Source organism: Conger conger, chromosome 1 (genome assembly GCF_963514075.1).
Source record: "Conger conger chromosome 1, fConCon1.1, whole genome shotgun sequence".
NCBI lineage: Eukaryota > Metazoa > Chordata > Actinopteri > Anguilliformes > Congridae > Conger > Conger conger.
The window spans coordinates 67,692,007-67,706,475 of record NC_083760.1 but is presented as its reverse complement, the minus strand read 5'-3'; the positions used below and the strand labels follow the sequence as shown (position 1 = coordinate 67,706,475).

The window sequence follows — 14,469 nt, the reverse complement described above, 5'->3', positions numbered from 1 at the left end:
CTCATCAAGTCAGTGGCTTTCTCAGTTTCCTCTTACCAGACATATTCGGAGGGCTGTCCAGTGTGCGGAAAAACTTTGATGGATGTGACGGAAGATAATAGATCAGTGCTGAAAAAGGCAGTACATGAAAGTCTGGTTTATTCTCCTGCCCACTGGTTCACAAACAGCTTGTTTACAGTTTGGTGTCCTCCAGACGTAAGCATGCCCTTCCCCTGTGAGGGACTGGATTTTCACTGCTCAGCAAGAGCTGTTGTGCATAATTTACCATTTGCATTCAGACTATATTTTTCATAACATAACCATCTTAAATCATTACAGAGCAGACTGTACAAGCCCTGCATATGGCAAAAGGATCTGGGAATACATTTAAAATGAGGATTCAATTTAAGATTTCATATTTCAAGCTGTGTGCTGTTTTGTCAAATTGTGCTTGTCCTATTACAAGAGCCTCCATGCGCAATCACGCACGCATACACACATGCGCACACACACAGACACAAACCGTTTAACCGGTTCAAAAACATGAAATGTCAAACTACATCCCTTTATAATCTTCCTCTTTTGTTAATTTACAGAGTTCAGGTACCACAATTGGACATCCAATAGGCTGACTCCTGTATAATATCTAGATCAGCTGGAAGTTATCGCGTATTTAGATGTTGTTTTTATATTACTATGTTTTATATTAATTACTTATGAAAAAACATAGGGATAAGTTATAACGTTTCATTTTTATGTGGTAAGCAAAGTCGATGAACGCAGGTGCACATTGAACAGACAAACTCAAGGAAATCAGCTGGTTACGGGAAAAGACGCGCTCTAAGACCTTGGGGACTGTGGCTTTCCCTAGGTCAGTTTCCATAGCAGTGGTGCACGAGATAAGTTCTACAACTGCTCATCGGACGGGCGTGAAACTAGTCCTCAGTTCTACATAGTAATTGTGTGCATTTATTTTTTGACTTTGACTTAAAGTCTACGTCAGTTTTACGGACGGGATGCGTTACGGCTGTGCTTTCTTTTACAGCCACGGCCTGTGCAGGTTTTCAATAATCTTCTATTCACTTCTGAATGGCCTGGGGATTAAAAAATTCACCTGCAGAACTGATTAGGTAGCTAGCTAGTTACAGAAACAATGAGCAAAACAGGCCGGTAAAGAACCTGAATTTTGAAAAACGATTATAGGCTAACTTATTTTTGTATTTATAAGAAACTTTTTTGCAGGCCACGGCATGACAAAATGAATGTAAGTAGCCTCTTACTATATGATTGATCAGATGTGTTTGTTATGGGCCTATTACTTTAAGAAATATGTTTGTGTGGAAGTAAATTAACTTTATCGTTCGGATTCGCAGTTGACATATAATGTTAAACAACTAACAGCTGTTTTGTAATGATTTAACTTCATGTGTTTTAATTGGTCAATTTAATGTTGAGCGCAGTTAGTTTACGATTTAATTTGAATGAATTGAATTAGCTGACAAGCTATAACCTACCCAACAACTATACAGCGAATTTTATTTAAGTGATTTATTTGATTCCCTGTGTCATCAAGCAGGAATAAGGACAAAATATTGAGCTATGTATTTCATAAATATAGTTGTGGAAACCATGGCTGCATTATTTGTTAAACAAAACAGAGCGCGTGATGGACTCATTTGTCAGATAGGAGTGCAAATAAGAAACCTGGGATGCATGAGTTATTTTGCTAGGCAACCGGGTTTCACTCACTGTCATTTAAACAAGAGCCACACAGGAGTGTGTGTATGTAGCCAGGAAAGCATATACTGTACAGCATGATTAGCTACTACCAACAAAACAAACACGAATAAAGTATTACAAGTAGTTATGGTGGCTGCATGTCAAAGCCTTTTTCAGTATGAAATTTCATATGAAGCTTGGAGCTAAATCTTTCTGTGCAGTCTAGACTTATGCTTCAGCTCAGTGCCTGTGTTGTCATTTCTAGCAGATATATATGTATGCTGAAATATACATGTTTACAAACCTATACAAATGCATGTTAATATTTTACAAACATAGATTAAAAAAATTATTATTATTATTTAATGGAAAACATCATTTGAATTGGCAATACCAATTTGTCTGCCTGGATGACTCTCTTGTCATTCCTCTGGGGGCAGACTTGAGTTAATTTAAACAGAGTACGTCTGTAAGATAGCCAGAATTGTGGTTTGCTGACACTTGGAAGTGCCTGAAAATGATCTATCAATAGGACTGTTAACCCTAGTCTCTGTGTTCAGGAAAGTGACACAAAGGAAGGTTCCTTGCTCCATGGTTTTATGGTGATGTCACTGACAACAAGGAGATGGGCGGGAACGACACGCACAATGAAACCTTGTTCTGCTTTCCAGCGAAGACCAGTGTGTTCTGTGTGCAGAATCACCTACATAGTGTTTGGTGGTTGATCTTGTGAGTGATACATAATGGCTGGTTTGCATAGTGGCTCTGTGGCCAGTCGGCTTGACCCAATAGGCGACATCAGCGCCTGCTTATGGCCCCGCAGCCGTATAACAGTATAATTTAATGCTTTTTTTTTAGCACCAGTACAGGAATTTTGTTTTGAAAAACACATTCATATGTGAATGTGCCCTGGCTGCTAGCTTTAGCTGCCATTTATTGCACACAACATTATGGATGGCCTTTTGGCTGGCAACACCCACGTGCAGTGGTACTCAGAAAGCATTATGAAAACAATTCACAATAAGAAAACAGACAAAAGCCTTCACATGGCTTATATGCACTGCTGGTAAGAATCATACTGGCATGATGTATTAGGAAATTACATCCTGCGTGTGCATCCTTCAAATGAGCATCTACCTTTAATAAGGACATTAACACTTTTCAATAGAAAATCATTTTTGTTTGTAACTTAACTTGACCTCCTGTCAAGTTAAGTCAAGTGCAGCTGTAGTGAGCAATCATGTTTTTAAATGTGTACATTTGCTCTGAAACACAGCAAAAAGTCACAAATATATGTATTAATTTCAGAAAAAGTGGTGCTGAATAATTTTTCAATAACAATTGCTGAAACTTATTGTAAAGTGAGTCATTATAGCAGCAATGATCACGCTGGTCCTTGTATAACTCTAGGTACCTTAGACCCTGAAAACATCTCTGAATTATCTCCTCTCCAATGACTGGACAGCTACAGATAATATGTAATAACCGCATGAGGGAGTCTGTTAAGTGAATAAATAATATAATATGAAATTATTGTACAGATAGATTTAACCTTCAGTCATTCATTTTCTTCTCAGAGTACGTATAATCCTGATAAATCCAAATAACTCAACCATCCAATGATCTGTTGTGCTGATACATTTTTCACATTGTAGTCCTTGCTAACCACCTCATCTGACAAATGGGTCTCTTTGCACCGTCTCCACTCAGACACTGACATCACTTCCCTGTGTCATGTTAAACCGTTCATGTTAACCTTGTTGTATGTTCGTTCCCTGTGTGATGATGTTGAGCCAGTGAGCTTGTATTGCATGTTGAGAATATATTCTGTATGGTTATGAAAGTGGAATGAGTGAACCCCGTTTGGACCATACAGTGGCCATTCCATCCCATAGATGGGGACCTAGAGAAGCGACAAACTCTGGACATTAATCTAGTGTTATTAGTAGGTAGTAACGGAGGTATTGGCCATTTTGCAAGAATGCTCTTTGGCTAAACAAAGCTTGAGATAATAGAAGTCTTGTGATGATATAAAATGGTTGAATTATAAAAGCTTTTTTAAGCAAGGGGATAACAGATGCGTTATAATCATCGCAAAGTGTCGCAAGAGGAGGGACTAACCAACCCAGTTCAGTCTAAACCACATCCTCCTCTTCGTAGCTTCTGCTTTCCCCGGTGCCTGAGTCTGGAGAAAAGGAAGTGGCTTTATTTGTAATCTGTACCACTGAGTGAAAAACAGAGAAAATGGCCTCTGGGTAGCCGTATTTTTCTGCGACATGGCGTCTGTGGTGTCTTCACTCTGACTGCAGTCAGGCTGAGTTTCAGCGTAATGATTTGGGAGCCTCCAGACATGTCTGCATCACATTCTTCCTCGTGCTGTAGCAATAATACTGCTGCCAGCAGCCGGCAGTATACCTTCTTGAGGGGACGTGGGGTCTACTCCACAGAACACTATGAGGAGAGGCAGCAGCCACTGTCCCAGTACTTCCAATGCTGCTGTGCTGTACTACAGTGGGTGAGTGGTACGCACTGTAACAGAGTATGTACAGTTTGCTTTGCTTCAGTTTTTTATGTAATTAGGACTGATCTCTGTGTAGTTGATTGGCTCAGATCTACATACAGTATAATAGAGGGCAGATGGGTACGTATGTTTGTGGTTGTATGTGGCAATTTCAGTTACTTTTTGCAAAGGCAAAGCAGCTGATGATGCCATCATGATTGAGTTTGTGACAGCCATCAACTGAAAAAATTGGCTACAGAAAATAACTTGATGGCTATCATTGACTAGTTATGTTGATCTGCATTGTAATATGATTCCTGTGGAATTTACTGAAAACCGATTAGGCTAAATGAATGAAACATGCCAGGACTATTGCTGTTTACAGGATTAGTTCATTATGGTTGTACTTTCCTGGAGAAAGAAGTTGTATGCAATCCAGTTACCTTTTGTGCAACAGTCACCATGGAACCAGGCCTCGTACCTTATGATTTACTTTAGCAAAGCATTTTGATCCTACATCAGTGGAATTCTGACGCGTGTGTTGTCAAGCAACCAAACTTGCAGTTGCTTTTGTAAAGTTCCCCCCGGCTCTGTAGTCATACATTCTCCAGTTACAGTAGCTAGCTGGGCAGTAAAACTACAAATGGCTGAAGCATAGCTAATGTTAACAAATTGAGCAATTTTTGAATCTAGAACCATCTTCCCTACACAAAATATTAAAGGTCTTTTTCGCTAAACTGCCTGGTAATCCAGTAAGCATTCTGGGTTACTAGAGCTAGAACATAGACCGTTTTAAATATTTAATATATTTAACTTTGCCCTGGCCGAGCGCCATTGTTATTTTTACCTCACAGAGCCTGCTCTGCCACATTAAGGGGCGAGTTAACAGACTGCCCCACAGGAGAGCGTATAATTGACTGAAGTGTTGCTCAGGGAGTGTGCCTGCTGTCTGTCTGTACCAACTGCGCATGAAGTGTCCCTCACAGAGCAGCCAACCAGCTGACTGCACAGTTCAGCTGGTGGACCGTGGGCTGAGAGGCAATGGCGGCTGGCAGTATGTGTGCTTTTTATGCCCAAATTGACAGAAGATGCAAAAATCAGGTATGAAAGTGTTGTTTTAATAAACACACAGGATTCAGCGCATACTTAGCTCTTGGTGTCCTTATAAAATGATGCTCTTTGTATGATCTCTGGTGAGATAGAATGGGAGATCTTGCTAGGAACTGTACTTTCTTCTAGGGTCCTGAATGTCCCTGGGTTTGATTTGCTCTTCATTGTAAGTTGCTCTGGATATGGGTGTCTGTTGAATGTCTTTAATGCAATGTAAAAGAACAGTGATGCTGGACATATTGGTCTTGTGTGGAAGAGCTTTTCCTGGAACTGCATTGAGACTGGGGGGGGGGTTATATTTCTGCATTTAAACCTTTGCAGTACATCTAGGAGGAAGTAGAAAGCAGTAATCCTTTTCATGTCTTCATTACATGTACAATAAAATGTAGGAAAAGTTTAAATACTGTAATCAAATTGACTTCTTTTGGCATGATTAACCACTGAAACAAAAGAACAGATGTCATAAATATTTTCTGAGATAATTGGATGGCTTCTACTGATTCTTGCATTGTCAACAAGTGTCTGAATGGGCCTGGTGACAGAGGCTACAGACTTTTTGGTGTTGAAATACAGTGCTTTGCTCTCTTTTTTTTTTTTTCTTCCTTGAGTTGTGAGAGGTTGGCACTACAGCTGCTATTGGTTTCGATAGGGTTGCACAGTACAGCTAAGGGGTCCTTCATGCTGACTCATCTCATGGTCAGATGAACTTATCTGCTGTATGTGGACCTATACTGATATTCACGCTTGACTGAAAGCCGGTTTTCAGCTGTGTGTAAGGCCGTAACTGTATTTGTCACACCCGTCCCTGCCCTTCCCACCCATATTTCCAGATGAACTGCTTTCAGAGGCACCTTCGGCGCACGGCCCCCGTGCGAGGGGGCAGCCGGAACGAGCTGGTGGCCCCCCCACTGCGCTCACGGGTGAACGGCTGGTCCATTCCTCTCCACGCCTTTCAGCTGGTGGCCTGGCTCATCTACAGCTACATGGCTGTGGTCGGCTTTGGCGTCTACATTCCACTTCTGCCCCCTCCGTGGAGTCATGCTGCATACGGTGTATCCTTCGAGAGTGAGAGATAAAGAATGTATATCGAGCAAATATAATGCCTTACAAAGACCAGCGAGATAAAGAACGTAAAGACTTTTATGGTCATCGGAATGACAAAGTAATCTCTTAATGCTTTTTTATGCAAAGACGAATTCTCCAGTTAGGGTAACGCTCAAATAATATAGCCCTGAGGTAAGTGAAGAAGTGAAGCAGTTTCTCTCTTATGACTATGGGCCTTTGCCAGTTAACTGTACAAAGAATACAACATATTATATAATGTACTATGAGCTACCCAGCTAGCAGGTTTGGTACTGAATCTAAAATGGAGTGCGGCAGCAGGCCAGAGCTAGCGTGTGGGGATTGATGCGCTGCGTTGTCTCCAGCGGAGACGCTCGCCCTGGCCAGCCCCACCGCTCGCCGTGTTGAATCCGTTGCCGTGTAACGTCAGCGCTCACCCCGTTCCAGAAGGTTAATGACACTGACATAAAGGTTTGATTTATAGGGGCCTGATGCGCCTTGTTAAGAGGCATTTATAAATGGCAGCAGTTCAGTTCTCTTCAGCAGCCTGCCTCTCTGTCGCGTCTTGTTGTTTATAAACCAACCTGAAAACGTCTAAAAGGTATTTTGGGCCCTGTTCCACAATCATTTGTCACAGCCACATTCAAAATGGAGAAACATCTCATTGCTCCCTGTTGTGGGAGCTCACAGTCACTGTTCTTAGGGGCTCTATAAAGTGAATTTATTGCATGTTTTTGGATATTCTGCATCTCTAAGGGAGTGTAGCTATGCACAGATAATGCACCAAATCATAAAAAAATATTTTTATAGCAAACCTGCATAATTGGACTATTTATGCATTTTAAATGCTTTTTTTCTGATTTGTTCTTCCAGGGACCTTCTCCAGGGCGTTCTTTAATGGCAGTGCTTACTGGTTTTGACAGTCTTTCATCTTATTTTGAATCACACAAGCACTGCCATGATTGTATTTGCCTGTGTTAGACAGTAAAATATATACAAGATATTTTTCCATTAAAATCCATGTACTTTAAAGATCACAGTGTGTGAACAACTATAGTGCCATTTGATTTTCAGCACTATGTCTCCCTGGTGACCTATGTGGGGCACCCACCTGTTTTGCCCCTTGACCCTAACACCCATGCAGGTAATTGGTGCAGCCTTTGCAATACACCTGGTCGCTCATCTGGCAGCTGTGTCTATAGACCCAGCTGACTTGAGCGTCCTTGCGAGGAAGAACTACTCCAACCCCATGCCTGTCCTGGACAAGAAGAAGCATCCGCATGTTATCCACAACTTGCACTGCTACCTCTGTGAGGTCGATGTGTATGTCCTTGTCCTCTATTTTTACACCAAATTGCAGATGCAAATGCCAGGTTATCACACTGTCTTTTTTCATTGCAAATCAGCAAGCCTGAGCAAATGTATATATTTTATATTTGAAAATAAATGTACGTACTCATTGTTCTTCTAAAACTCACACTCACGTTCTTATTTCTCATTCTCACACTTTCACTAACTGCCCCTCTCTAAATACACTCAGTGACCAGTTTATTAGACCTGTACACCAGGTTATTAACTGCAAATATTTAATCAGCCTAGCATGTGGCGATAACTAAATTAGACGAGGTTCAGCTGTTTTTCAGACCAAATCTCAGAATGAGGAAGAAATGTGATCTGACCATGATTGTTGGTGCCAGTCAGAGTGGTTTGAGTATCTCAGAAACTTTCGATCTCCTGGGATTTTCACGCACAACAGTCTCTGGAGTTTGCAGAGAATGGTGTGAAAAACAAAAAACATCCAGTGAGCAGCAGTTCTGCGGGCAGAAACACCTTGTTAATGAGAGAGGTCAGAGGTGAATGGCCAGACTGGTCGAAGCTGACAGGAAGGTGACAATAATGCAAATAACCTGGCATTACAACAGTGGTATGCAGTAGAGCATATCTGAACACACAACATGTCAAACCTCTTAAGTGGATAGGCTACAGCAGCAGAAGACTTGAGTCTAATAAATACATAATAAAGTGCTCACTGAGAGTATGTATCTATCTACAGGGGTCCCAGAGTGAAACACTGCAGTAGCTGCAATAAGTGCATTGCAGACTTTGACCACCACTGCAAATGGCTCAACAACTGTGTTGGTGGGAGGAACTACTGGTAAGAAAGACATTATTGTGGGTCATACCTGCACCATTTTCTTTCTGGTTTTGAATTGGTACTTTTCAGCATTTTTGGCCACTGCAGAATATATACTTTTTATCCATTGATTGTTTTTATATTATTCCTAAGGAGCTCAGATACTTTCCACCCCTGAGCTCTCAAATTGAAATAGAAGAACTTTGGTGCCATACACTGAAATTTTACCTCATGAATTAAAACTTGGTAATTCCATCAGTTATCAGATGCACTGGTAGGAATACAGCAAAATAAAATATATAGTATAGTATAAAGATATCATAAAATGGAGATTTGAGTTGGCATACATTAGTTGACCTTCCCATTTTATTTTCCAGGTTTTTCTTTGTGACAGTTATGTCTGCTGCCCTGGGAATTCTGCTGCTTGTTTTCATCATCCTCTTTGTCTTCGTTGAACACTTTTTGAACCCTGACGTTCTGAGAACTGCACCACAGTTTCAGAGTAAGAGTTGACTGACATGTCTACACAGATGTGCGAGAGAACAGGGGACGTATCTTGACTGACATGTCTACACTGATGTGCGAGGGAACAGGGGACGTATCTTGACTGACATGTCTACACAGATGTGCGAGGGAACGGGACGTATCTTGACTGACATGTCTACACGGATGTGCGAGAGAACGGGGGAAGTATCTTGACTAACATTTCTACACAGATGTGCGAGGGAACGGGACGTATCTTGACTGACATGTCTACACGGATGTGCGAGAGAACGGGACGTATCTTGACTGATATGTCTACACAGATGTGTGAGAGAACAGGGGACGTATCTTGACTGACATGTCTACACAGATGTGCGAGAGAACAGGGGACGTATCTTGACTGACATGTCTACGCAGATGTGCGAGAGAACAGGGGACATATCTTGACTGATATGTCTACACAGATGTGCGAGAGAACAGGGGACGTATCTTGACTGACATGTCTACACAGATGTGCGAGAGAACAGGGGACGTATCTTGACTGACATGTCTACACGGATGTGCGAGAGAACGGGACGTATCTTGACTGACATGTCTACACAGATGTGCGAGAGAACAGGGGACATATCTTGACTGACATGTCTACACAGATGTGCGAGAGAACAGGGGACGTATCTTGACTGACATGTCTACGCAGATGTGCGAGAGAACAGGGGACGTATCTTGACTGACATGTCTACACAGATGTGCGAGAGAACGGGACATATCTTGACTGATATGTCTACACAGATGTGTGAGAGAACAGGGGATGTATCTTGACTGACATGTCTACACAGATGTGCGAGAGAACAGGGGACGTATCTTGACTGACATGTCTACGCAGATGTGCGAGAGAACGGGACGTGGCTGGCCTTCCTGCCGCTGGCGCCGTTGGAGATGAGCTCGGCCGGGATCCTCACCCTCGCCTTCATCACCGTCATGCTGGCCGCGGCCTCCCTGCTGCTACTCAGCCACCTGCTGAGCTTCCATATCTACCTATGTGAGGCTTCACTTTTCTCTAAAAAAACTCATTAAGGGAATTAATGAAGTTACTTTTACACATGCGTCACTTGCATTATTATACATATGGCTTCATATTGCCTGCATAATGCATCTATTTTACTTTTATATTACTTGCTCACAGTGATAAAGAAGATGAGCACATATGAGTACATTGTGAGACAGCGTCACTTGCAGAGCATTCGAGAACTGGAGGGAAGGACCAACCAGTCCACCACCACCAATGGAACTTCTTTACAGGTAACACCCCAGTGCTTTACATGTATATATACACATGTCCATACATGCACATGTAACCTCCTCTGGCTTGGCGCACCCACTGGGTATTACACTCTGGCGGATTGGTAAAACAAAGCAGTGCATTTTAAGATGGTGAGAATGATCATTAAACCTGCTAGGATGAAATTCACCGAAAGTACAACACTTATTTTACTTCTGTCATTTAAAATGCTAACCTACTTTACTCCCTTCGTCCCGTTACATAGCCTTATTCCATTACCATTGCTAATGACCAAGCCTTCATTTTGCCTGACCTCATCTAAGTTCTGTACCAATCGTAACAGTGACCGTGACAGTTGTAGATTTAGTGCTTGTATTATTATTATTATTATTATTATTATAAATGTGTGGGTAAGCTACACAATCAAATAAATCATGGACAACTGTACAATCTTTTTACGTCCAACCAGTTAGGAGAAGCTGAAAAATGTTGCAATGCATACATTAAACCTAACTGTGTTACAAGGAAAGGTTGTTATGGCCGGTAAAACTAAGTGCTTCAAAACTGCTGCCAGGCTGAAACTCAACTATAGAGGTGCTTTTCCATGACTGAATGCATCTGGAGGTTACACAGTAGCCTAATGCCATGGGCTTCATAATTGGGTGCACTGTGACAGACATTCCTCATTCAATTAATTAATCCCAAATTATTGCATTTTCTTAATGTATTGGTTCTAAAATGTGACTTTGATGGGACTGTTTGCAGGATCTGCCCCCTGTGGAGAAATCTGTTGAATGTGATACACCACTGTCTGGAAGGTCAAGGTAAGGCCTAGTCACAGTCATATCAGCACTTTGCCTTCATGGCAGGACCTGTGCTTCCCATGTGTCATGTGAAATGGTAAATGGTTGGCATTTATGTCGCGCCTTTATCCAAAGCGCTGTACAATTGATGCTTCTCATTCACCCATTCATACACACACTCACACACCAACGGTGATTGGCTGCCATGCAAGGCACCAACCCACTCGTCAGGAGCATTTAGTGGTTAGGTGTCTTGCTCAGGGACACTTCGACACAACCCAGGCGGGGGATCGAACCGGCTGCTCTTACTGCCTGAGCCATGTCGCCCCAAAATGATGAAGCAGCTTTGTTAGGTTTGTAATTTACCCAGAATCTGTGAAAGATCCTTCAGAAATATTCTCAGAACAACTAAATGTGTAACAAAATAAGACTCCTGCTCCTAGGTAAACTCACAATAAGACAGCTTAGTTTTAGGTTGGACAGCTACATAAACATTCATAAAAGGTTTTACATTCCATGCCAACCCCCCCCCCCCCCCCCCTCCTTTCTGTGTTTATAAGGGATTACTTTTCCGCAGGGTGTAAAAGTGTTGTCCTCTCACCCAGCTGGGCACCATGTAAACCATGCAGCACTATTCATTCAAATTAAAGATGCATTAAAGTGTCCAAACTGAAATGAGTTCCATGCTTTATTCGTGGTACTCTGTGTGTGGTACATTCTGGCATGGACTTTAAAGCAGTATCCCGGCTATCCCACTGTGTCTATGGGACTCTACTCTGGTACTGTAGGAAGCTCAATAGCCACCTTACAGTGTAATATCCTCTGCAGTTTGAGGGTTTGGAAGATGGTCACAAGGAATAGGAGGATTTGGGTGAAAAAGGAGAATAAATAAGTACATTTTACATTATCAATATTTTGCTGTTGAAGTTGTATTCAACAGTAATACGTTTAACTGGAAATATGTTCAATTCAGTGTTGCCAAATAAAAATAATTCTCCGCAAGGCTTCCATCGGCCCTGTTGTGAAGTGTATTTGCTGTACTGTTGGAAATATAAAAATAAATATAAACACATATAAATATAATAACAGTTCTTTTTCTCCAGTAATATCTCAGCCTAGACCTGCAGGCAGTCACCCCACTCTGAGCAGACTCCAGCTTTCATTGTGATGTCATGATAATTGTGGGTGATGCAATGAAAGGGCAATAATTGTCAGCATTGGCTCTGACTCCTAATGCAGCTGTACAGTCAGATAGGGGTAAAATGGATGTGGCTTCTTCTCTGAAAAGTGATATGAAACGTGAAATAAAATGTTGGTTCCACAGGCTGATGCCAATCTATGTTATGTCCTCTTGAATCACAGTGCCTTAAAGTATCAGGATAGAGGGCAGATCAGCAGTCGACTCTCAGGAGCCATCTGTACTGAGGTGACCGTGTACAATTAACTTCATTACACTTTACCACAATCGATTCTTACTATTTCCTGAAATCTCATTAGAAATGAATGAATGGATTCTGATTTGCATTTTAACTTCAACATAGGCACAATTTAAAAGAAAATGTTTTTTTTCAGATGGACAATTTTAAACAAGCAACTGGTGATGTGGAGGAAGGTCTATACTATGAGTCAAAAATGCCCAAACCAACACTACCAGGTGAGCCAAATAAAATAAATCACTGCTGTCTGTTGTATTTCATATAGTATTAGAGACACTATTGATGTCAAATTTAAACCCCTAAATGCAGTCATGCAGCTAATTCTAAGCCAATAATTGGCATGTACTCTCATGATCTGAAGCATAGTGGCTTATTAAGGAACAGGACCGAGGGTTGGCTGTTTGATACCCAGTTAGCATGTGACTATTGTATCCCTAAACCAGGTAATTATCCTCAATTGCTTCAGTTGATAACCAACTGTATCCATGGATAGTATACAGTATACAGTACAATATCACCTCTATTATTAGCCAAATAATGAACAAATACGAGAGTACTGAACTCTATTTGTATTAGTGTTATTTGTACCACTGCTGATTGAGCTGACATTATTTCCTTTGGAAAGATGAAGTCGTGAAGGCAGACGCAGTGGAGGGAGCGGAGAAGCCGCCTGACTCCGGACACGCTAACATGGCGTCTGCAGAAGGCGTGCCCGTCGCCCAGAACCAGCTTGGGAGCTCCGTGGCCACGCTCACAGTCCAGCATCCGTAGCTGTCCTGTCGGAGCACGCAGGGGGGTATTCCCTTATGCTCTCAGAGTCCGAGGCTCCGGTGGAACCACGGAGCGGGAGACAGCCAGTGAACAGGAGCTCCTGCAGCACGTGACTGCAGTCCAATTCTGCAGCCTGGAACTTGGAACCCACTGTGGGGGTCCCCTCACGCTGCAGCTCCTGTGACCTCTGGAGAAAAATGTGTTCAACCAAGCGCAAAGATGAGCAGGATCTCCAGGCCACTGTGGGGGCCTAATATTAAACACTGAACTCTGCCTCCTCCTTACACCTGCTGGCTGACTGAACTTAGCAACAGCAGCAGTGAAGAAATTCATCAGAACATTTGTTACTGCCATATTTTTAACACCTGTATTTTATATTGTTGGATACATATGTCACAATCCGAAGGGAATGGCATCAAAATGTACAGTAGACTATGTGTTTTCGCTGTTTGCTTTACAAATATTTATGTTCTCAGTGTTTTATCATAATACTCATTGGTTATCTTTTAGATTTTATAATAAAATACCCCAAATGAGTCAAATACGGTCACAAGAAAATGTTTTTCGTACGCAATGAGCACCCTTCGCCACTGGGAGGAGATATCGGCACCTTTCCCTGAACTGAACATTCTGAATGCGTTTACTTTATAATATTAACTTTGGATTTCGGTCAACTGTTTGACTATACCATTCATTATTAGAACATGACTGCTGTCGTTCGGGGTTGAAGTGAAATCAGCACTTTTCGTCCTCCTTTACTGCCCACCACTATTATGCATGCAGTTACAATAAGTGCCATGTTGTGCTGTCAAATTCCCGTGGTCGTTGGATTATATAATGTCCATGACAAATCACTACCACCCACCGAGGTTGTGTAGGACAATACCTCTCTGTTCTGAACCCCAGTATACAGAGGAGACGACGCAAATGCTGTCAAGTCAAGAAATATGATTTATTTTAAGAACTGCATATGCAAATTCCAGATGTAGCACGCCTTGTTCTGCACTGCAAGTTTATCAACCTCCTATACTGTTTCCATCTAGAATGATCCATTCCGCATCGAATCTTAAGAGGAAGCATTAATGACAAAATGCAAAGACATCCTATGGATTATTGAGGTGCCAATCGTATCCCCCGCTGTAATGACTAACGAAGTGAAGATCCATTTTTTGTACATGCAACCCCAAATGTTT

General features: G+C 41.8%; 1 protein-coding gene across 3 annotated transcripts; it reads left to right on the top strand.

The window, feature by feature from the left end:
• Positions 1-615: 615 nt before the first annotated feature.
• Positions 616-13,818, top strand: zdhhc11 (zinc finger DHHC-type containing 11). Of its 3 annotated transcripts, none has more exons than XM_061230431.1 (11): positions 616-850; positions 6,139-6,360; positions 7,515-7,693; positions 8,424-8,525; positions 8,882-9,006; positions 9,871-10,026; positions 10,171-10,286; positions 11,032-11,090; positions 12,432-12,495; positions 12,642-12,723; positions 13,131-13,818. In XM_061230431.1, exons 2-11 carry the CDS (start codon positions 6,139-6,141, stop codon positions 13,274-13,276), a joined length of 1,251 nt encoding a protein of 416 aa, XP_061086415.1. In that variant the 5' UTR covers positions 616-850; the 3' UTR covers positions 13,277-13,818. The 3 variants fall into 3 exon arrangements, with proteins under 3 accessions (XP_061086415.1, XP_061086407.1, XP_061086423.1); XM_061230423.1 differs by lacking the exon at positions 616-850 and adding an exon at positions 857-1,243; XM_061230439.1 differs by lacking the exon at positions 616-850 and adding an exon at positions 3,927-4,213.
• The last annotated feature ends 651 nt before the right edge of the window (positions 13,819-14,469 follow it).